The 23,221-nt window shown below is 41.5% G+C and overlaps 1 protein-coding gene across 2 annotated transcripts in view; it reads left to right on the top strand.

The window, feature by feature from the left end:
* Positions 1–23,221, top strand: part of PRKG1 (protein kinase cGMP-dependent 1) — a 918,924-nt gene that overhangs the window by 424,666 nt on the left and 471,037 nt on the right. For both annotated transcript variants that reach the window (XM_056850022.1, XM_056850021.1), the window contains exon 3: positions 19,494–19,607. In XM_056850022.1, the coding sequence (XP_056706000.1) occupies positions 19,494–19,607 (114 nt within the window). The remainder of the gene's footprint in view (positions 1–19,493; positions 19,608–23,221) is intronic.

Raw genomic sequence — 23,221 nt, forward strand, 5'->3', positions numbered from 1 at the left:
ATTCTCAAATAATTCAGTGCACAAATCTGTTTTCCTGAAAACAAGATGCTATGATGTTCCCACTTGAGCTAATAAATATTTTATTCTATGTATATGCTGACATCTCAAATAAACCGCAGTTGGTTCATGATGAGCATGAGCCAGAGATTTGGATTTGTATAATCCCTCTTGTCTTCCCTCCTCCTCCTGTCTTTGTATATCGCATTGAAGACCTGATTTAAGACTTCCTGTTTTGACATCCAAACGTCTGAACAATTTGGCCTATAAAGTAGGATCTTAAACCGCTATTGAGGAGGGAGCATCTGAACTGGTGGACGCTGGGCTTGTTGCTGTCATGAACAAATTGTGGTTTATTATTTCTGAGATCTGAATGTAGCCAGTGTGTGAATAACTGAGACCTAGTAGGGTGTAATGGTTAAGAGTGTTTGCCTTGGCTTAGGAAGACTCAGATGGAAACCCTTTCCTGCCAAACTTGCTAGGTGACCTTGCACCAGATTCTCTCACAGCTTAACTGGCCTCAGAGATGTTTGTGAGGATGAAGTAGAGGAATATTTATTTATTTGATTTCAACCCCACCCTCCATCCAACCATGCCTGGCTCAGGGCGGCTAACATCATTAAATAATCCAACAATATAATAAAGAATAAAACCATGAAATTCAAAATTTAAAATTATTAAAAATCAGTGCCTTTTCCAACTGTCTGGATTCTTTTGCTGAGGCTGGATTTCCAGAACTGTATTCAGTGTTATAAGGCTGCAGCAGAGATTTATCAAATGGCATTAAGGCAAATGCCACTTTGTTTTGTCATTTGTTTATTTTCCCCCTGGGTAGAAAAACAGTATGTGGAGTGGTTGATTTTGAGTCGAGAAAGAACTAAAAGGGAAAGAGTTCTGTTTCACCACTCTTCTACTCTTGATTATAATTCTCTCTAAGAAAATACCATACTCTGCTGGAGTGTGTAATTGTGTTATGGGAGAGATAGAAAGTACTGACCATATTCTTTTGTACTGTCCTTTTTACTGCGAAACTCGTGCTGCACTTTTAAACCCTATTTTATCAAACTATGCTAACCAAGCTGATTACAGTAAGATGAGCTTGTTATCTTCCCGAAGTCCTGAGATCATCGAATCTGTAGCCAACTTTTTTGATGATGTAATTAAGAGACGAGGTAAAATGATGTACAGTAGCTAGTTTTATTCTTATTGATTGTACTTAGTATGCCAATAAAGGTATTGAAATTGATTATGATTCTCACACCAACTTTTCCACTGGGGAACAAGAAGCAGGCAGAAACAGGCATGCAACTTGTGTGTAATATGTAGCTTGACACTCATTCACACACAACTGCCAGAGCAAAAACAAGCAAACCCTGCTGGGTAAGTCCAGTGTCCTATTTTTCTGTGACCAATAGGGTTACCAGATGGGTAGTTTTGGCGGGCAATTACCTGCCAATCTACCCAGCTGTTCTGGAGAAGCGATTGGGCGTGCGTGCGGCTGCATGCAAACAATGACATCACTTCCAGGTCAACCCCCGGAAGCGCTGCATCGCTGCAGCTGCTTTAGCACTCAAACCCCTAAAGGGGATTTGAGTGCTAAAGCTGCCACGGAGATGTGGCGTTTCTGGGGGTAAACCCGGAGGTGACATCATTGTGTGTGCGTGGCTGCCCCAGCCCCTAAAACCTCCTGCCAATCAAAAGGGGGGACCTGGCAACCCTGCTGACCAATTAGATGCTTTGGGGAAAATCATAAGCAAGGAATTGTTGAAATGGCCTTTTCTTCCTTTTCTCTCCTGAGCAACTGCTGTTCAGGGGTACATTGGCTCTGAACAGGGAGGTGTCATGTAGCAACAGTGGCTAATAGCTGTTAATAACTTATCCTTCATGAATTTGTCTTGTCCAGGGGTCTCCAAGAGGCAGTTCATGAGCTTGCTGGCTGCTGTGGAGTAGCAGCTGGGCTTGGCACAGTCGTGATAGCATTTGACGGTGTCAGGGGAATGAGCTGTCTGCAGGTAAAACTCCATCGACAATCCCCCCCCCCGTTTCATCTCAGTGAACAACAGGTGTCAGCAATTGATGAGAAACAACGCTTCCCAGCACTGCCCTTTACCAGTTCAAGGCTGTTTTCATAGGCATCCAAAAAGTCCTGATAATTAAAGTACGGGTTTCAGCTGGAACAAGTGAGAGAAGAGAAGTTTGCTCATCTTCCAGAAAGCTCTCCCAAGGCAGTGTCCTAATTGGTTGTAAGAGGTTAGAAGATCAGTGGCCTAAGTTTCCTATAAATGAAGACTATTGCTAACTTACCGGTATTCCTTACTTCTTACCTTTGCCTGCTATATTTGCCTCTGCCATGTTGCATCATCATTACATATATTCTGGATTATGCTGGTTGTTTTTGGACTGAGTTTGCCAATGCTTCAAAAACTTAAAAACCTGCAGTAAGTGTATTTACAAAGTTGGAGTTCTTGTTTTTGTGTGCCTCAACCTTCACTGGAACTATCTTGTTTTAAAAATATTTTTCTTCACTTTCTTTACAGTAAAGTGTGTTAGTTTCCCATGCTTGCTTGCAATGGGCCCACACAAAGCTATGGGTAGCAACAGCTTTGCACAGGCTCATTGCAAGCATTCATGGGAAACGGAGTTTTCCCACTACTCTTGGGTATGGATGAGGGTATTACAGACTGTGAAAAGTAAGTACATTTAAAATTCTCCCGGATGGGCATTTTGTGAGGCAGAGTCACCAAATTCACAGCATAGCTGCAAGGGACTCCCCTTGTATGAACCCTAAAGTTTGATGAAGATTGGTTCAGGGGGGTCCAATTTTATGGCATCCCAAAGGGGTTGACATCCTCCTCCATTGAGGGGCATTGTAAAGTACATTGCTTCTGTATGGAGGAGGGGGGGCAACCCCTTCGGGACCCCATAAAATTGGACCCTTGACCCAATCTTCACTAAACTTCGGTTCATACAAGGAGGGTTCCTTGAAGCTCCCCTGAAAATTTGGGAAATCTACCTCCAAAAATGCCCCCACAGAGCTTTGAAAAAAAATCCCTATAGTCTAAAACGGGCCCGAATTTTTTAAGTAAACTTGGAAATTAACCTGAATACCCCTTTACCGGTATGGGTATTCAGCTTATTTCGGGTTCAATAAACCTGAAATTTACCTTATTTTTTGTTTGCACAACCCTAATAAGCTTTATTGTAAAGAAAGAGAAGAAAAAGATTTTAAAAACAAGATAGTTCCAGTGAAGGTTGTCTTTTTATTTAATAGGATTTTTCACTGCTGTTTATCCGATAGCTTCAGTTCTGATACTCTTGCTAATCCATGTTCTGTTTCTAGGATGGAACAAAATTTGGTAACATACCTGGGGTGGCCAAAGAAGCTTGGGATATTTTTGTTATTCAGATGTAGCTGTCATTGAAGAAGAGCTTCAGAAAAACAGAATTAAATTCTTTGAAGCTTATTGACTTCAACAGATTTAGAAGGGTATAACTTTGCTTTGGGTTGCACTGCTTAGCTTGTGGCCATCACTACATCTTGTCACAGTGAATGTCCTCTGCTAAGGGAAATATATTTTACATGCTCCAGATTTTTATTTGACACAAAAAATAGGTCATCTGTGTAGTAACAAGTAGATGAAAAAGCTGCTGAGAGTGTTGAGAGCTAATTTGAATAGTATGTATTTTTCTCATTGCATTTTTTTGTACTTTTCACATTGTATAAACAAAGTTGTTATCAGTCAAGTATTTGAGGGTTCTATGGGTGTGGATTTATCTTTTTTTAAGTAATTATTTAAATGTTTGCTGATAATTAAATTTTGTGTTTATAATTTCTAATTTACAGAAGAATGGGTGATACAAGATAGGGAATGCCATCTATTTATGGCAGCTGGCAGTTCAGAATGAGGATCTAATGTCAGTTTTGATTTTTCTGCTGGAATCTTTGATTAGCTAGCAATGTTTATTTAACTTCTTATTTGCTACCCTTCTGAAGCATTAGTTGGTTTAAAAAATATATATGACAAGCTAGTATCTTAAAGCTTTCCATATGCCCACTGCACTAACAGAACGTAGATCCAGGTGGTTTCCACCCAGGAACGGGCTTTTGTGGTATTCCACTGCTGGGTTGCTCATCCATAAAGCACAGTGGTAACAGGGCTTCCATATGGCAGGTTTCCCTGCAGGTTTCTTGCCCCTGTCCCAAGCAGTGGTCATCCCCCCTCTCATGCAACACTGGGGCTTCTTTGTTTTTTAAAGATGAGCAATTGAGTAACATTATATCGCTATAAGGTTATAACATTCTGAATTCTCAGATTTTATTTATTTATTTATAATTATTATTTTTAAAAATTATCTTCACAAATTTGCACTTACATTTTTTTTAAAAGCCCTCATTACTCTTCAAGTACACATATCAACTTCTTGAAGGATCAGTACTTAATATCAGCAACACTTGTCAGTTCTGCTGGTGTGTGTTTGTGTATGATTACTGTTCTGTAGATGAACATTTTGTTCTGTGTATGAGGTATGGTAAGGAGGTTTCCCACTCATTACCGTTAAACTTAGAAGGAGCAGGGCATTAGGGGCTGGCAGCGTCAAGTTTTATTAATATGGTCAAATGACCAATCACATATTAATTCATCAGTAGGCTAGGGCAGTTTGTTTATTTCTAGTTGGAAAGTTCAATAGATCATCCATTTTCTGCTGCTTGGGATGGGAGACCTTGGGATTAGAATAATTTATGGGGCATTTGTGACCCATTTAAAGTAGGTGTGTTTCTCCCCCTCACTTCTCCTTTATTCCTATCTCCTTTCCACCTTTCCCACCTCCCCCTTTTCTCACCACCCCCCTAGGTAGCAGATTCCACTGTCGAACGACTCTTGCTGTAAAAAAAAAAATCCTAATATCCAGCCGGTACCTTTCCTTCCACAATTTAAACCCATTATTGTTAGTCCTATCCTCTTCTGCCAACAGCCCTCATCTAAGTGACAGCCCTTCAAATACTTAAAGAGAGCAATCATGTCCCTTCTCAACCTCCTCTTCTCCAGACTAAACATTCCCAACTCCCTCAGCCTTTCCTTATAAGGCTTGGTCTCCAGGCCCCTGATCATCAGGCAACTGCCGAAGTATTTCCATTGACTAACAATACCAAAGCTCAGAAGAGCTTTTACTTTGGCAAGAATGAATACCCTTCCTTTTGGTGTTTTGAAGGGCAGATATAAAAAAGTACCACACTCAAATAGAACATGTAGATGCTCACATGACAAAGCTGAAACTACCGAACATATGATCATGGAGTGTCCTATATTTAATGAGCTGAGGGCCAGTTTAATTAGTCCTTTATTTAAAAATATGGAAATGACCAACGAGGGATCTGGTAGTACGAGGGCGCAGGTGATGTGGCTATTGTCAGATACAACTGATTATGTGACTCTGTCTGTGGCAAAATTTATAGGGGCAATAATTAAATACCAAAAGAATAAGTAAGGCATTTTTATTCCTTTATTTTCTGCTCAAGGCTATAGCTGTATGATCAATACTAGATAGGCAGACAGACAGACCACCAGCTGGTTCTACAAACATTTTGCTTGCCAATTTTTCGGCATGCAGTTCGGGTGTTCGTGAACAGCTCAATACTGGATTTCTATCCATTTATACAGTGCATTTGGCAGGATTTCACACATGCATGTTATCACTAAGCCTGTTGTGAGTCCTCATTCTCTTGACCTGCCCTTTCTGCATACCACTTCATTACCAATTGTTTAAATAAAGAGAGACCAAACTAGTTAGCTATTTATAAATGATAACCTGTTTTAAAACAAGCTTTACCATTTGCTATTTGTCTGAGTCCATGTCATTTTGGTCACACATATTTTCACACAGCCATATGGGAATTATGGTTTCCCCTTCTCTCCTGGCATCATTTAATTGCCTGACTGAACCATTTGCGATCTTGGGGGGGAAATTGATTTCACCTGCTGTGCAGGGAGAAATGTGATCTCAAGGCAGATGCAAATCTCATTTACTGTACCACTTCAGAGCTCTTTGGTGAACTGCTTGAATCGGATGGGTGGCAAGGCAAGGAGACCCAAGGCTCAGTTCACAAGTGACCAGAGCTGTTGAAAACAATATATTCACTCCCTGAACAATATAGTCACTTGCTGAACAAAGTTCTCAGAATCCCTACTGCATTCCCATTCAATGATCTCCTGGACATTTTATTTGGTTCCCCCAAATGCCTTTCTTTACTTCCTTCTTTGGTGAGCTAAATCCTCTCATTGCATTAGAATCTTTTGCCAACAAGGCAGCAATAAATGAGTGCATCCATTAAGTGTATATGTGTATTTTTCTCCCAGATACTGTCAATCCTCTGCTCTATGCCCCCAGGCAACTACTTACAGATTTTGAGACTCAGCTCTCCTATTTCCTTTATATATTTTAAATCCTTTCTCCCTCTAGACTTCATAACAGAAGATCTCAACTTTGTGTACCTTGAGTAATATAGCTCTGGGGCTGAAAGTTAGAAATTGTTACCTGTTAAAAGTTTCAGGCTCCAAAGTTGGCATGCATCATTTCATTTTTCATAGATGAAATCATTCCTTCCCCAGGAGGTCATTGTATGAAATGGTTCTGATAATGCTGAGAATTTCTGGATTGCTGTTTTAGTGGTAATGGTAGAAAATATTTTGAAAGATCATGATGAAAATGAAGGGGGAGTAAGATAAAAAATACTCTGTATTCAGAAAAGAATCTTGCGGCAACTTAATGAGTAAGATGCTTATTGTGTTGTAAGCTTTCACAGACCACAGTTAACTCTGTCAGATGCATGGGTAATTTAAGTTAACAGTTGCATATTGGTACAAATGGAAGAAGGATATCAGGGAGGAGGATGAATTCTTCTGTTTATATCCATGTAGTATATATAGTCTGTATATAGTCTTATTTGTTTAGGATCTGGGAAACCCAGGTTCGAATCCCTACTCTGCCATGGAAACTTGCTGGGTGACCTTGGGCCAGTCACACACTTTCAGCCTCGACCCTGGCAAGTATTTGGATGGGAGACCTCCAAGGAATCCCAAGGGGGTGGCACGGAGGCAGGCAATGGCAAACCACCTCTGAACATCTCTGGCCTTGAAAACCCTATGGTGTTGCCATAAGTCAGTCGTGACTTAACGGCAAAACACACACACACACACACACACAGTCTGTAAGCTACCATACAGTGGTTCATTGTTTGTGCAGTAACAGACTACTACAGGGATGTTAACTTCTCAAAATAAATTCTCAAAAATCCAGTTAACATTTGATCTTTAACTTGTTCAGGACGCCTTTGTGATTTGCTCACAATTCAAAACAGCATTTTGAGCAGTATCACATCTGCACAGTGATGGCATTCAGCATGTTAACTGGCAGGGTGGCCCCTGTTGGTGCACATTTACAATTTACTGGATTGCATTTATTATGTATGAACAGTTGGTGGCATTCGTCAATCAAAGCAACCAAGAAAATTATCTTTTTTCTAAACTGAGATTTTTCCCTGTTGGATGTATTGGGCAAGTGGATCAGAGAAGAGGGCAGCCATTGCAAAATATTAGTAATCCAGATGCAACAAACTCTCATCCCACTGTTCAAGCAAATATCAGGGAAAGGATGGGGAAGGAATGGCAGTAATTTGGCAAGTATTCTGGAGCATGGAGCAAGGTTAGGCTAGAAGCTTTCTTCATGCTCTTCCGGATTTGGATGCCTAGGAAAATTTTTAATTGGGCTCTTATTCAAACATGCAATCCTCCTGTTCACGTAAAATTGAATTTATAACGTGAACTACTCACTGTTTGAATCAACTAAGATTATTGTTTCCTTATTGGCACCAGATATATATATCAGAGAGTATCTGCTAATAGTGCAGAGTGGGACTACCCTTGAAATGTTGTGCGTGGGGGTCACCCAACCCTCATGAGTAACGTAAGGTGGGAAAGTGGGGGTCTGCAGTGGAAGGAAGGAAGCAGAAATGACCTTGCCCTCCTGATGAGATAAGTATCCTTTTGTATCAGAAACGAGAGACAGGTTCCAAGCCATTGCTTCTAATGAAAATCTAATAATAACAATAGCAAAAGATTTCAACAGAGTCTATTCCCGGAAGGCGTAGTGAAGCCAGTCACCAATCTTTAGGGCCTCTGTCATTATTAAGCTGCAGATTGGTCTAAGAAGGTTGAGGATGTAAACTCAGAATTCAGAAGTAGCGCGGCTTTACAAACCCTTCAGGGAACATAGAGTTTTATAATGTTAAATGACTGCACCGTCCTTCTAAATTGCAAGACATTTCACAGGCTGTGGTTTGATATGTGAGAAAACATGCCGAAAATTTATGTTCAGCTATATAACTTTTGCCAATAAAGTTGGTTTTTTCCCAAGTTTTCCTCCAAAGGGCCCCAGGACTTATTAAAAGCCCAACAGTGTCAACAGCAAGAGTAAAAAAGAACAAACACAATAAAACATTATTTTACCAGAACATAACCATAGTTTCAGTCACCTCCAACAATTAATAACCACAGACATCACCGGAAAGCCCTTCCAAACAAAACAGTTTTACATTTTGTCATTAAAAATCATCACAGAGGGTCCAGTCCTCACCTCCTCTGATAGGCTGCTCCATACAGTTGGTACCACAAGTGTGAAGGCTTGGGCTGAGTAAGATCTTGTACTTGTAGATGGAGAGACAATCAGAAAGAGCTGTTCCAAAAAACACAACTGGAATAGGGGCTCATATGGAGAGCTAGCGTGGTGTAGTGGTTAAGAACGGCAGACTCTGATTTGGAGAACTGGGTTTGATTCCCGGCTCCTCCACATGAAGCCTGCTGGGTGACCTTGGGCCAGTCACAGTTCTCTCAGCCTACTCAGAGGCAGGCAGTGGCAATCCACCTCTGAACGTCTCTTGCCTTGAAAACCCTATGGGGTCACCCTAAGTCAGCTGTGACTTGACAGCACACTCACACACGCTCATGAGAGAAATGGTCCTTGGAATTCAGACTGCCCACATTCATTGTTCATGTATTTGGAGGGGGAGGATGGTACAGAAGTAGGGTTGCCAACTGCCAAGTAGTAGCAGGAGATCTCTTGCTAATTCAACTGATCTGCAGCCAATAGAGATCAGAACGCCTGGAGAAAAATGGGCGCTTTGGCAATTGAACTCTATGGCATTGAAGTACCTCCCCAAACCCCGCCCTCCTCAGGCTCCGTCCCAAAAATATCCCGCCGGTGTCGAAGAGGGACCTGGCAACCCTATACAGGAGCTTTTTAATAAAATTAAAAGAGGGTTGTCAACTGTTAGACAGACAACAATGCAGGGCTGCTGAGTATCAAACTGTTGAAAAAGTTGCAAGATCTATGAATTGCTGTTGGGCAAGTTCAACAACAAACTGAAACGTTACACAGAGAAATACGAATCTACTTGATTGTTTGTTTCTGGCATATTGTTGATCAAGCTGGCCTTTAAAAGTTTATGGTTTCATAAACTCATTAATTGTATTGAACAAAGTGAAAAGTAGAAATAAACTGCTAGATGATTGGCCATAGCAGGAAGAACTAACATGGAGGATGGCATTCCTACACAGCCAGGCTAATCTGTTTTTCCTTCTCCTTGTTCACAGGAAACAGAAAATGACCATTTAATTGTTGGGAGGGGGGAAATCCTCACATTAAATGAAAGAGTCATTGCTAGGGCTGTTTAGTTTATAGCCCGATATCACATGCAATTTAACTAAGGATGTTATTTAATTTTTAATTGGATGGACTCAATGTGCTAAAAGTACCAAATGTTCTCACCACAAAACAAGAACAGCCTTTAGCTTGCTTTCCCTTTTATTCTGCAGGCCAAGAGAATATGTTTGTGTGTTTCTCATCTTAGGTAGAGGTTTTGAGGCTCAGGGATTGTACAAGTAGGAACCTGCAAGGACTTGCAAGAGGCATTTCCCCCTTCCACACAATTTCCTCTTTCCCTCTCCTGAAAGCCCCCATAGCCCCTCTCCTTTTCCTGCTTCCTTCTTAGGGTTGCCAACCTCCAGGTACTAGCTGGAGGTCTCTTGCTATTACAACTGATCTCCAGTCGATAGAGATCAGTTCACCTGGAGAAAATGGCCGCTTTGGCTATTGGATTCTATGGCATGAAAGTCCCTCCCCTCCCCAAACCCTGCCTTCCTCAGGCTTCACTCCAAAAGTCTCCAGGTATTTCCCAACCCAGATCTGCCAGCCCTATTCCTTCTACCCCCTAGCAGCCTCCACCTAGGAAAGCTATGGCCCAAATGTGTGGTGCTGGCCACTGGGCCCCTAGTATGGTAGGAAACACTTGAGGACTTGTATAGGCAGGCACGTCACTTTCCCCTGTACCCCCTACCCACACTATTTTCTCTTTCCCTCCTCCTGGCAACCCTCGTATCCTCTCCCACTTCCCTGCCTCATTCTCTCCTTCTCAGCCATTCACCAACTTACATTTTATCTCCCTCCCATCTTCATCTACATTTATTTTTATTGGCTTCATTTATACCCCAGCTTTCTCCATAGTGGGGGCCAAAGCGGCTTACATTATTCTCCTCGCCTCCTTTTTTGTGCTCACAACCCTGTGAGGTAGGTTAGGCTGAAAGTATGTGACTGGCCCCAAATCACTTAGTGAGCTTCCACAGTAAGATGGGGATTCAAACCTGGGTCTCCCAGACGCTACTCTAAAGCGCTAACTGCTTTACTACACTGGCTTTCAGAGGTTGTCTGTTGTTGAAGAGTAGCAAGCAGCTAGGTCTAGGTGAGTCATGCAAGTCAGGTGGTATCAAGTCACCCAGTAGTTGCTGTCAGGCCTGGTCCCATTGAGTCTTTTCTCAAAGGCCTTTTACTCACAGAATCCAAAACGTGGAATGCTGTGGTTGCCTAGCAATGGCCACTGAGGGAATCAATTTGTTAAAGCTACAGGTGCTCCTTTTATCATTTTGGGTCCCCCCCTCCCAGTGAGCAGTTTAGGAGTCTCCCAAGTTTGCAGGAAAATCTGTTTAGCACCTATGTTGTCCTTATCCACAGATTAAGGTGTCCACAGATGTGGATCACACATGGCTATGAGATAATACAGGTGATTTGACATGAAGCAGAACTAAGACAAAGTACAGAATTCAAGTAGTTTTAACCAAAGAGGATACTTCCAAACAGATTGTAGATCCAATTAGACCAGCCAGCAGCCCTTCAGAACATCTAACCCAGCATCTCCTTGGATAACCAAAACTGAATAAAGATGTGGCCAGCCCAGATCTGCACCTCTTAGCAGCTAAAATTTAGTTGGCAAGAATCTTTAAACATCCAACCAACCTTTAAAATTCAGCAATAGTCATATGTGGACTGTCACCTCAATAAATTTTATTGTGTTTTCCATTGAAATTTTTCAGATATGTAGGACTATTAGAAATGTCCAGTTTGCCTCAAAATCTCAATTTAGACTAAATTGGATGCCAACTAAGGAGAATATACCTCCCCCCCCACCCGCCAACTTAAGACACTTATTTATTACATTCTTGGTGTTTATGGTACTTTTTCAAAGTATGGGAAAATTAGGTTCCTACTCTAAATATAGGGCTGCCAGTATGCAGTGGGGGAGGTGATTCCCTGCTGTCTGTTCTTGTTTTCAGTGGTTGCTCAGAGTGGTTGTGGGACATTTTTTTAATGGCCATTGGGCCCGTGGTATAACAGCACTTCCACGGAAAACGTGGAAGTGATGTCACACCTCTCTAGGAATTGGCAGAAACTCTGTGGTTTTGCCATGGAGTTTTTGGTGATCTTTAGAAAGGCATAGCATCACTTCAGGAGTTTTCCCAGAAGTAATATCACATCATCATTGACAGCCATCCCCCCCAGTTTCCCGCTGGTTGCCATGATGGGTTGGGCAACCCTATTTGGGAACTTACAATTCCAAATCTAAATCAAGAAGGGCAACACAATAAGGAAAAGGATGTTAGAGGCAACTGTGAAGCATGTGCCTGTTTCCAGCTAAACTTGCTATACGGCATCAAAAATATTTTGTTTTTCCTGCAATTCTGTGATGTTTTGCCAAGCAAGACTTTAGAATTTCATATCAAATGCAATTTAACGACAACTCTGCCTGGGGCCTAATTCTTGAAGTAGGGAAAATGTACAGTATTCTCCATTATGGAAACGTTACATCACTAGTAGTTTGAAAAGGCATAATATATCTCTCTTTCTGTCTGTAAGTGCTGCTAGGCCTTGCAATATCATATGTTATTTTGTGATCCTGAACAATTGAGTAAATGGTTCCATTTACTGGTTCAAAATTTCCATTAAACTTAAACAAGGGACCCTAATAAGGTAAAGGTCTGTTGTTTATCTGGGAAATGGCAGAAGTTGCCCTGAAGCTACCCTGCTTTACTTCTGACGGGTGTAACATACTTTTGTTGTTGACATTATGATATATGATAAAATAATCCAAAATGAATTTGCTACCACATCATGTTTTTAGAAAGCACAAGATTTTATCTGTAGGCATGTTTCCCTCGTATATTTTAAGAGATGAGTGCACTTGAACAGCCCAATCATTTTTATGGCAAGTTTTCAAGATATCTTTTTACCTATACAGCTAGATGTATTTAATATTCAAGAAGTTCAACAGGGCTTACTACAGTCAAAAATGCAAGGCCGTTTTGTCCTGTGGTTCTCCTGTGAATGTAGCAGATATCCACAGACAATACTCATGGTTGCAATATCCAAGCGGGTTCAACCCACCTCCTTCTGAAACTTCTGTGGGTTTTCCAATCCCTGCGTTGTCACGATTTAAAAATGAAGCTTCGCTCCAGTTGCGAGTGCTTGCCTGAGCATTTCAGCACCCGGGTCGACTCCCCACCGGGAGAAGCCTTTGCCCAGCCCTGGCAGAAGAACCTTTCCTCCCCCAAGACCCCCAGACTCCTCAGTGGAACAGGCTTCCTTGGGAGGTTGTGAGCTGTCCATCTCTGGAGGTTTTTAAGCAGAGGACAGGTGGCCATCTGACAGCAATGCTGATTCTGTGAACAAACAGTTCATGAGAGGGAGGGCAGGTAGGGTTGCATAAGTGCTTGGCTCTTGTGGCCCTTTCTTACATGCCCAGGAAATGCTGATCTCCACTTTGCTTGGCTCTTGTGGCCCTTTCTTACATGCCCAGGAAATGCTGATCTAGCCTCCAGGCTAGATCGGCTAGGGGTCCTGGAGGGTTGTTGTTGTTTTTTGCGTCTTCTGGGCATTGGCTATGGGTCACTGGGGGTGTGGGGTGGAAGTAGTTGTGATTGTCCTGTGTTGTGCAGGGGGTTGGGCTAGATAACCCTGGTGGTCCCTTCCAACTCCGTGATTCTATGACCCAAAAGTTTCTCTTGGGTCTGAAACAAGGTAACTGTTACCTAACAGAAATCACACATGCAGCGACTGGAATTTAAACCACCATGCACAGAACTTCAGCATGACCCCTGGGGTTTTTGAGGACTTTGTGCTACAGTTTCTCCTCTCCCCAAGAAATAGTTTCTGAAAATCAGTATTCCTTCCAAAGTGCTCTTTGCTGTATTTTAAAGAACTACAGTAAGAAGAGGCAAGGACCGAAGTGCCCACATTTTGGAACATAATAAACTCTTTATATTCTGGTCCCTTATCAACAGTAAATGTTGATATTTTCCTGAGTCTTTTTTTAGCCCTTGTGAATAAATTGCCAATGTAATGTTTGCTTTATTCTTTTCATTACCCTGCTGCTAATGATATATATTTTTAAAATAATGCATGTAGGATTTTTTTTTAAAAAATGTTCTCATTATATAACTGACACTGTGGTGTTGAAAAACTAGATTATTCAAAGCTTATGCCTCTAGCTTATCACAATACAGTTAAAGAGTTTCATGTAATAAGTCCCAAGGCAGCAAGGAAGAAGAAACCTACTATGATGGACAGGGTAGGTTTCGCCTCTCCCTAAGATCGACCAGTGAGAACTGATGGAATGGGGTGGGGGGCAGTTGAGAGTTGGCAGCTAGGGAGTTGAGAGGGGGGAAAGATGTCTGGTTGAGTGAAGCTGAGGCTGAAGCTAGCTGAGTAAAAAGAGCCAGTTTGTAACACAAAATCCAATATACTGGATAGACAAACAGTTCAAAAGTTCAATTGGAAATGAAATATTGTAACATCTCCCTTACCTTCTTCAATGTTATGTTCATACCATAAGTAAAAGTGAACTTCTTGTTTTGTTCACCCCTGTGGGCTTTGTATCTGAGGGAAAGAAACACACACACATGTTAATATCTCTGTCTATATACGCATTATAGGATATGAATAAATGGTGGCAGTTTGTGAACGGAACAGTGTTTGAGCTCCAACCCCAATAACACTGTGTGAGTGAGGGCCTGTTATTAAAGGAGGTCTGGGCTACCCTGTCTCCTGATGTTTCTGTGTGTGACAGAGAGGACTTGAGATGTAAAATGGACATGGCTCTCTAGAGATTTTAAAAGAGACAAGAGGGCTAGCAAGTGTGATGTTCTGACTTACGTGTACCCTGAACCTGAGAGAGAGAGAGGTGTAGAGGGTGGTAGGTACTCTATGTAAATGGAAAGGGGCAAAACACACCTACCTCAAAAGACTGTAACTTCAGAGAAATCAGAAGTTCAGGCGTTCATGAATTTTGTGTTCACTTTTCTGGTAGAGTCTCACTTCCATTTTTTAATGTGTTTAGGTCACATCAGCCTCAGACACATCAGGACACATCAGGACCCACGTGCTTGCTTAGTACTTGCAATCTTCTTTAATTTAAACTTTTTACTCATGTACCAATAGGGTTGCCAACCTCCAGGTGGCTAAGCAACCAAAAAACATATTTTTACCCACGTAGGGTCATTTCAACTTTCCACGACTGGATGTAAAAACCCGGCTAGTGTTATGACGGACCATAGTCCAAGGGGTGTAGATTCAACAAGGTGACAATCAAGGCAATAATCAGGAATGAGGACTTGATCCTAATCGATCTCAAGTCCTCATTCCTGATTATTGCCTTGTTTATCTCTGGGTTTTTGCATCCATCCGCGGAAAGTTGAAACGACCCTACTTGGGTACAAATAGACTTTGTAATTTGACCGGGCAGCTTGCCTATGGACACAAAGGTGTTTAATATTGTTTGTTGATATTGCTTGTTATGATTGATTGTAATTATTGTTTCTGCATTTGTGATTTGATATTGTATGAATGAATACATTGTATAGGAACTGTTGTTCTCTTAGGATATGAGGGGTAGGTTACTAGGTTGTTGTAAGTAGGTGTTATTTCTTAATAGAAGTAAAATGGCATGAATGTTAATGCCTATTTTTCACTGATTTGTAAGTCTTATGTCCTTCTTTTCTTACTACATTGAGGGGTTAGACTTTTGACTAACAGAGCCATCGAGCCGATCATTATCAACCTCCAGGTGGTGGCTGGAGATCTCCTACAATTACAACTGGTCTCCAGCCGATAGACATCAGTTCATCTGGTGAAAATGGCCACTTTGGCAATTGGACTCTATGGCATTGAAGTTCCTCCCCAAACCCCACCCTCCTTAGGCTCCACCCCAAAAACCTCCCACTGGTGGCGAAGAGGGACCTGGCAACCCTATGTACCAACCACCCTTTGACCACTTCTCAAGCAGTCTGTGTGCAGCAGAAACGGTGTCTGAGTTCATTTCACTTTTTTCCTCTGCCACTTTTTCTCTGGCAATAAACTGATCAGTCTCCCCCTTTCCTCAAACTTTCATATGAAACAGCCCCTCCTAGAGTCATATTGCACAGCCATATTACAATCAATAGAAAACGTGCTTGCTGAAGCAAGTTAAAATATTTGGAAGTCAGAGATATTTGAACATAAATTATGTAATCCCAACGGGTCAAAATATTTTTTTTCTTTTGCTAATTTGTAGTTGTTTGTTGTCATGGGTGAATGTTCCCAAGGATTAAGGTTCCTCCTCCCTTTCCTTTGAAAATGAGCAAAAATAATTATGCTGATTACTTTATAAGCATGGACTCTGTTGAGCAATGAATATCATTAGTTTTTTCAGCTCTAAAATACAAAAAAGTTCCATATGCAAGCTCTCTGTGCTTTACAGTCTTCTTAATTCTTAAACTGTTGTTCAAAAATGCATTTGTAAATTAGATTAAAATCTTTCTTGATAGCCCAGTAGCACAGTAGTAAAATCTTTTTTGTTGTTGCTGCTGAACTGAAGACAAATGAGATCTGTCCCTTGGCATCCTTTCCTCTTTGCTTATGATTTTGTCCCCTTAGGTCATATGTAGCCAGGCTGCCATATTTTCAGATGGGATTTCAAAGAAAAATGAATAGAAAAACTGGTGAACTCATAACCAACAGAAATATCTCTAATTCTGTCACCAAGTGCATATGTAAGCTTTGTGCTTATGAACCGTTAGTGTCACAAGTTTGTACATTAAGATTTTTGTGTTCACAAGCTTTTACCTGCTCCCTTAAATAAATAATATCTAGAGCTGTGCACCATTCCCCCCCCCCGCCAAGTATTTTTCGGGTTCAAGTTGAATAGACCCAGAAATTAAAACCCCCCAAAAAATCACAATATGAGCTTTTTCTTGATATTTGAAAATTTTCAGGTTTATTAAACTCGAACCTGAAAAATTCAAGCCTCCCTTCTCCCCCCTCTACCCCTCATTTACCTGCTGGCTAGGTCTGCACTGCCACCACCTCCAAAGTACATGTGGACTTGGGAGGCAGTGGCACAGAACTGAATACTGGGCTTGGCCAAGCCCAGTGTTTAGCTTGCGCCACCAACTGAGAGCCCTTGAGGATTTCTGAGGCGGTGGCAGCACAGACCCAGCCAGCAGGTAAGTGAGGGGGAGAGGGAGGGAGGGGGGGAGAGGGGATGCCTCCCCAGTTTTTAAAATGGGAGCGGGGCCAAAGCAACCCTAAATAATGCCAAAAAATTCTGCATTATTCGGGATCCACTTTTCGGCTCCCTTAAATTGCTGCCACTTTTCTGTATTAAAAAATCACCAAAAAATACCGATAAGGTATTTTTCGGTTCGGCTTTAGCCAAATGCACACCCATAATAATAACTTCCTTGTATTATGTGTTATTCCATGTAAACACTCTTGCATGTTAAAAGTCATGTAGGTAAAGGGGATTCCCCCCACCCCCAGAATGATAAAGATGATGGTGGTGATAAAACCCATGGCCTGTGTAAGTGGGAAGGGCTCAGATGGATAGAGTTTGGATCACTACCTCTTTTGCAGAAGAGGAAAAGCTAACACTGATGCATTCCTATTCTGAAAATGTGCTCTAATTCTGTTAATGGAATCTCTTATGTCATTAGAAGCCTGATTAAAAAAAAAAATCTTGGGTGGACCGTGGAATAAATGTTCTAAATGTGGCCATATAGCAACAGTCCTCACTTTAGCTACAGCCTTGATATTGTCCTTTTTTATTTAATGTAAGCTTGCAGGCAGGACTTGTTCATTTTCATATGCAATATTTATGCAGTGCTTAGATTTGAGTTGCTTTATCAATAATAACTATTAGTAATAATAGTAAGAGGAGGAGGATTATTTGAATTGAATTAGTGTTAAATAGCAGCAGTAGAGTTCATTTTGAATCATTGTTTAAATTCCCGTAGAATTTGAAAGATCATAGGCTAATGTGATCATTCTCTCTCTCTCTCTCTCTCTCTCTCTCTCTCTCTCTCTCTCTCTCTCTCTCTCTCTCTCTCGCACACACACACACACAAAACATAAGGTTGCCAGCCCTGTGGCTGCTTATCTTGGGAGCTCTGGGAGTAGTGCAGCTTGGGGAACGAGCATCATGGATGCTCCCCTGGTAGTAACTTCATAGCCCCTGCAATGCTGTACAAATTCTCTCAGTCTCTGTAGTAAAGACCATAGAGATTTGAGGAAATACCTAGAGTGTTGCTGATGCCATGAGAGTTGTTTGTCATTTTTTCTCTTACTGCTCCATTGTTTGGGTATGGGTGATTGAGGGTGAGGCCTGAGTTTCCACACAATAGGTGGGCAAAAGGTTAGTCTACACAGAATTAGATGTGGGAGGCGGAACCTTTTCAAGACTATCTCATTAACTGTGATCATTGGAGTATGAGGAATTCATGGTGTGTAGTTACCAAATAAGATTTTAACTTTAAACCACTGTTCAGGATGTTTTGACACAGTAGGCCAGAGAGTTTGCGATTAGGTTCTTTCATAAATCTCCAGACATGTTTTTCACACTGTTGTAGCTAATTTACAGCTTTCAGCCTTGGAAGATAACTTTATGCCCAGAATAAATCCCAGAGCAAGTGAAAAAGAGTTTGAAACAATTATTCATTGGGATTCTCAGAAGTATCTTATATCATGCCTTTGGAGGACATGAATCAGAAAGTTTAGTAAAGTAATATAATAGCTTTTATATAAGGTTCCACCCTGTAACCTCTGAAATTCTCAGATTTGGAATTCAGCAACATTCCCCCTCCCTTTTTTTGTGTGTGCAAAGCTCTGATTAAGAAGCTTTGAAATCTAGTCATTTTTTCTTCAAGCCAATGTAGGCAAAATAGGAATTACATGTATGGTTAGACAGGACTGATTTTTATGGGGTATGCATGTGTATCTATTCTATAAGGCTTTATTTAACTGGATTCAATCAAAGAGTTTATAATCTCCAGGTGGATGTTTAAAGTAATGCCCCCTCACAGGTGGGTCCCAGTGACTGCCACAGGGACGGGTTTTGCCAAAGTGGTAGAGCACATTCTGTTCATGAAGAAGAACCCAAATTCGGTCCCTGTCATCTCCTTTTAAGGATCTCACCAGTTGCTTGTCAAGTCCCTTCTCTGACTAAATCTTTAGACAGCTAAATCTTTGGACAGCTGCTGTTAGTAAGAGCAGATAATACTGGGATAGAAAGACCAATAATATGATTTAACTAAGGCAACCTCATATGTTCATATGTAGGTTTATATGTGTCTATCCAAGCAATTTAAAGCCACACCTTTGGTAGCTAAAGCATTTATGGTCAAACATGCATGTTTTACTGTTACATACCAAACTGAAGACAAAAAATTCCCAGGAAGAGTAAGCTAAAATTTCAAGGGAGTATCAGACAGCAGTGTATTCTGGATGAACTCTGGTAAGCCATATTCAGATATAGACATGCACTTAAGGGGTGGTTTGCCATTGCCTCCCCCAATATATGTGTGTGTGTGTGTGTGTGTGTGTGTGTGAGAGAGAGAGAGAGAGAGAGAGAGAGAGAGAGAGAGAGAGAGAGAGAGAGAGAGAGAGAGAGAGCGCTCCTCCCACCCCAGGCCTGAATGCCTCCTAAGATTTGTAGAGTATGTCCATTAAGAGTCACTGTTTTAGACAATGGTATATGTTTAACTTATATTTTTCAGTATTATGGAAAATTCATATAATGCTTTACAGGAAAAAGTCAAAACAATGGGATAAGTTTGTGATGTAATTGTGTTCTTTCTCCTCAGATGGAAAGGTTGAGGTGACAAAAGAAGGTGTAAAGCTGTGTACCATGGGGCCTGGCAAAGTATTTGGGGAACTGGCCATCCTTTACAACTGCACCCGGACAGCCACCGTCAAAAGTAAGATTATACTGGAATTCAGTCTTGAATTATTGTTAGAGAGCATTGATGATATTTGGTTTGTATACACTTTGATTACTTATTGGTTCCTTGAATTGCTCACAACTAAAAATGTTTTTAAGACCTTTACAGATTCTTCCATTATGTAGTCTTTAACGCTGTAGCATGGACAATCTCTACTAAGTTATACCTTCTGTGTTATTTTTAGACAACATTTTTACAGCTATGCCATTTTGTAAGTTCTGTTATTCAGTTTCATGGTGAACTTTTTCTTCTCCAGTCAAGAGCCCCTGAAGCTTCAGTAGATGACTACTAAAATTTTCTTCACAAAACAGGACAAATGGAAGTTTGTGCTCTACCTACCACTATTAATAGGTGAAATAAAGGAGCTGAAAAGTAGAAAAGAGAGCATTCTTGGAATAAAGGGACAGTTGCACACTTATTATAATGTTCACTTCCGTACACTCTCCGTTTCCAGTTACCATGGGCAAACAAACTGAACAGAAACCACTACCATGTTCAGCTAGCTGGTGCTATTATACCTATTATTTCTCACACTACACCCCTTCCCGTTTTTCTTTTTTTCCAAGATGTCGTACTGTGTCTGATTTTAATGGCATCTTTCTTTCCTCATTAAATTGGGGCAGCAATAAGGTCAGGACTATTGTTATTCTGAAAGGAGACTTCTGGAAAGAGAAATGTGCAGTATTTATTAGTGTGTGCGTTGTTTTATTTCCCTTTTTTTCCCACGGGTGTTCAAAGCTGCTGGCAATTATGCATCTTCTCTAGGCGGTTGCTTTGTGCATAATGCCATTTAGAATGCTAACAAGTGACTTCAGTGTAATTTCTCTTACTCATTAATGCATAAATAAGTGAATGGCAGGCATGATTGTAATTAGCTTTATATCCCTTCCAAAGTGCTATGACTTGGGAGGTCACTTCTTAGAACTGAGAAGCATTTCGGCTAGATCTAGATAAACATTCAGCTCCTTGAGGTCCAGAGAGCCATTTGCAGAAAATTATTGACTAATAAACTTAAAGTATTAGTATTGCCTTTGAGACTCTGATTGGAACATCTGTTCATTCTTCTGTCTGTGAGATAACTCGGCTTACTTGTTGCAACTCGGGAAAGGCAGATGTTTGCAGGAATGGCAAAGAGTAGGAAAACATTGATCCTGTTATGCAGTCAGCTTTGAAAATGAAAATTTTACTTATCCTGATCCATTGAATAGACGGAGTATGTTCCTGGGCTTCAAAAACTCTTTTTCAGCAGCATTGGGGTAAATCCTACCCCTACCCTATCACTCCACTGAGCAACATTTGAAGCCTATCTCCAGCCCAAGGAGACTTACTCCAACTTAAGTGGCTCTTCTGGGTGAGGTAGAGCTGCTTAATTAGGGTTGCCAATTCCCACTTGAGAAATACCTGGAGATTTGGGGGTGGAACCTTGAGAGGGTGGGGTTTGGGAAGGGGAGGGGCTTCAGCAGGGCATAATGCCATGAAGTCCACCCCACCAAAGCAGCCATTTTCCCCAGGGGAACTGATCTCTGTCATCTAGGGATCTGTTGTAATCTCCAGCCCCCGCCTGGAGGTTGGCAACCCTAGGTTGTATCCACACCATTAAAACCACTGCTACAAGGAGCAACGCCTTTTCTCTCTTGGACTTCAAGCTTGAGGCAGCCGGGTGCATAAGGGTTCATCAGCGCTCTTCTTCCCTGTTGATCTTCTGAAAAAATGAGCTTTGGTTCAAGCAGACCTTTGGCAGACATGATGGAAAGAGCAAGCTGAGTGTGTAGATATGGTTTTAATATTGCTAATGTTTTACTTGGTGCCAAGAGAGGTAGGATACATTTCAAAACACAAGCCAGGAGATGCAAAACTCTAATACTGGGGAAAGAAAGTTCACGGCCTCCAAAGAATTTAAAACAGTATCACTAAGCTTGTGTATATGCGTAAAACTGAGCTGCAAATGAAATAACTCAACAAACTTTTAATGAATGTGTAGTGAAAATCTGGTTTTTATCGTGAGGGCAGCATCAGTGACATAATTAGCTAAGCATGAACCACATGTTCCTTAAGTTCCCTTCTCTGAAGATATTGTTGCAGCTTAAAGAAATTTGTTGACCGATACCTGGCAAAACATTGCTGTGTGGGAGGTGGTACCTTTCTAGGGTTTGTCATTTTAAAACAAAACAAAACAAAACATGAAGCCAGATGAATGCCCCCACAGTTGTCAGAAAAGTGGACTTTCACCATGGGGGCCTTCTGGAGATCAATCGCTTCAACACTACGTGCTGGACCAAATACCATTTCTGCTCCAAATACCATTTGTGCTTCTTTGATTTTACCCTCCAGTGAAATCACCAATTCCTGCATGGGACCTGCAGCTTGTCCTTATTCAACGCATGAGCAAACTCTTTGAACCACTGGCCACTTGCAACTTGCACCTCCTTATTTTTAACACAGAATTTTTGTTACCACCTGTTCGTCGAGGAGGGCCAGTGAATGATGTGCTTTTCGGTCTGATCCTCACTAATGGCAATTCCACAAAGACAAAGTGGTCCTCCATTTGGACATTTCCTTTTTGCTGAAGGCCTCCAGCTCAGTCAGGACCTTGTGCTCCCCAATTTTGTTCCATCACCCTTCTTGGATACAGAATGAGCCTTGTACTCCTTGCTACCTTAGGACGTGAAGGATGCTTTTTAGACTACTTGGGCCCTAAGAAAGGACACCACTGCATGTCTCCTCACAGAGGTTCAGCCATGGGCTCTCAGATCATTATGTTGTGGTATAAGCTGCCTCCTGAGCCACTTCTAGGGACAGTTTTAACTTACTCCACCAGAGCTGTTATACCTTCAATAGAGGGGTCCTTCTTCCTGAGCTCTGCTGAGGAGCCACCTGGGCTCAGCCTTCCACTTCCATGATACCCTAAGTCATAGACATCAGAGCCAGAGCAAACGTGCTTTGGTCAAACTGTCTTCCACTTCAGCTTCATCACAGAATCATGGAAGGGGCCATGTAGTCCAACCCTCTGCTCAGTGCAGGACCAGCCGAGAGCAGCCCTGCATTGAGCAAGGGGTTGGACTAGATGGCACCGTTCCAGCTTCCATGTAGGTCATCTTGCTAGACTATTCCCATTTTTCAGAGCAACCCTGAGGAGAGTTTCTCCAGTCTATGCCCATTCATTTCAAAGGGTTTAGACTGGAGTTGCTCTGCATAGGATTGCACTGTTTGTGATGTACAGAGACCAGCAGAAAACAGACTGCTTATCTTCTCACTGTCATTCTTGGAGTGGTCATCTCTGTATTCACATGGCAAACCCACCTTCTCAGCAGCAGGTGCCTTTAACTTGTCACAGTGTTCTCTTATATTTTAGAAGGCACTGAGCAGGAGGGGAAGAGGAGTCTTTCCACGCATGTGATCAGAAAGGTGAGCAAGTCAGACAGCAGCCGGTAATGTTCGTTTTACATCTCTGAACCATCAGCATGCCGAAAAGTAACAATATAGAGAGTGCCCCATGTGGAGTTCAAGCAGTTCCCTTTTATGCCAGTTTTTACAGCTGACATATGCATTTGTTCACATTCAGTGATGGGTCACTGGTTCAAATTCAGCAT

This window comes from Euleptes europaea, chromosome 5 (assembly GCF_029931775.1).
Source record: "Euleptes europaea isolate rEulEur1 chromosome 5, rEulEur1.hap1, whole genome shotgun sequence".
NCBI lineage: Eukaryota > Metazoa > Chordata > Lepidosauria > Squamata > Sphaerodactylidae > Euleptes > Euleptes europaea.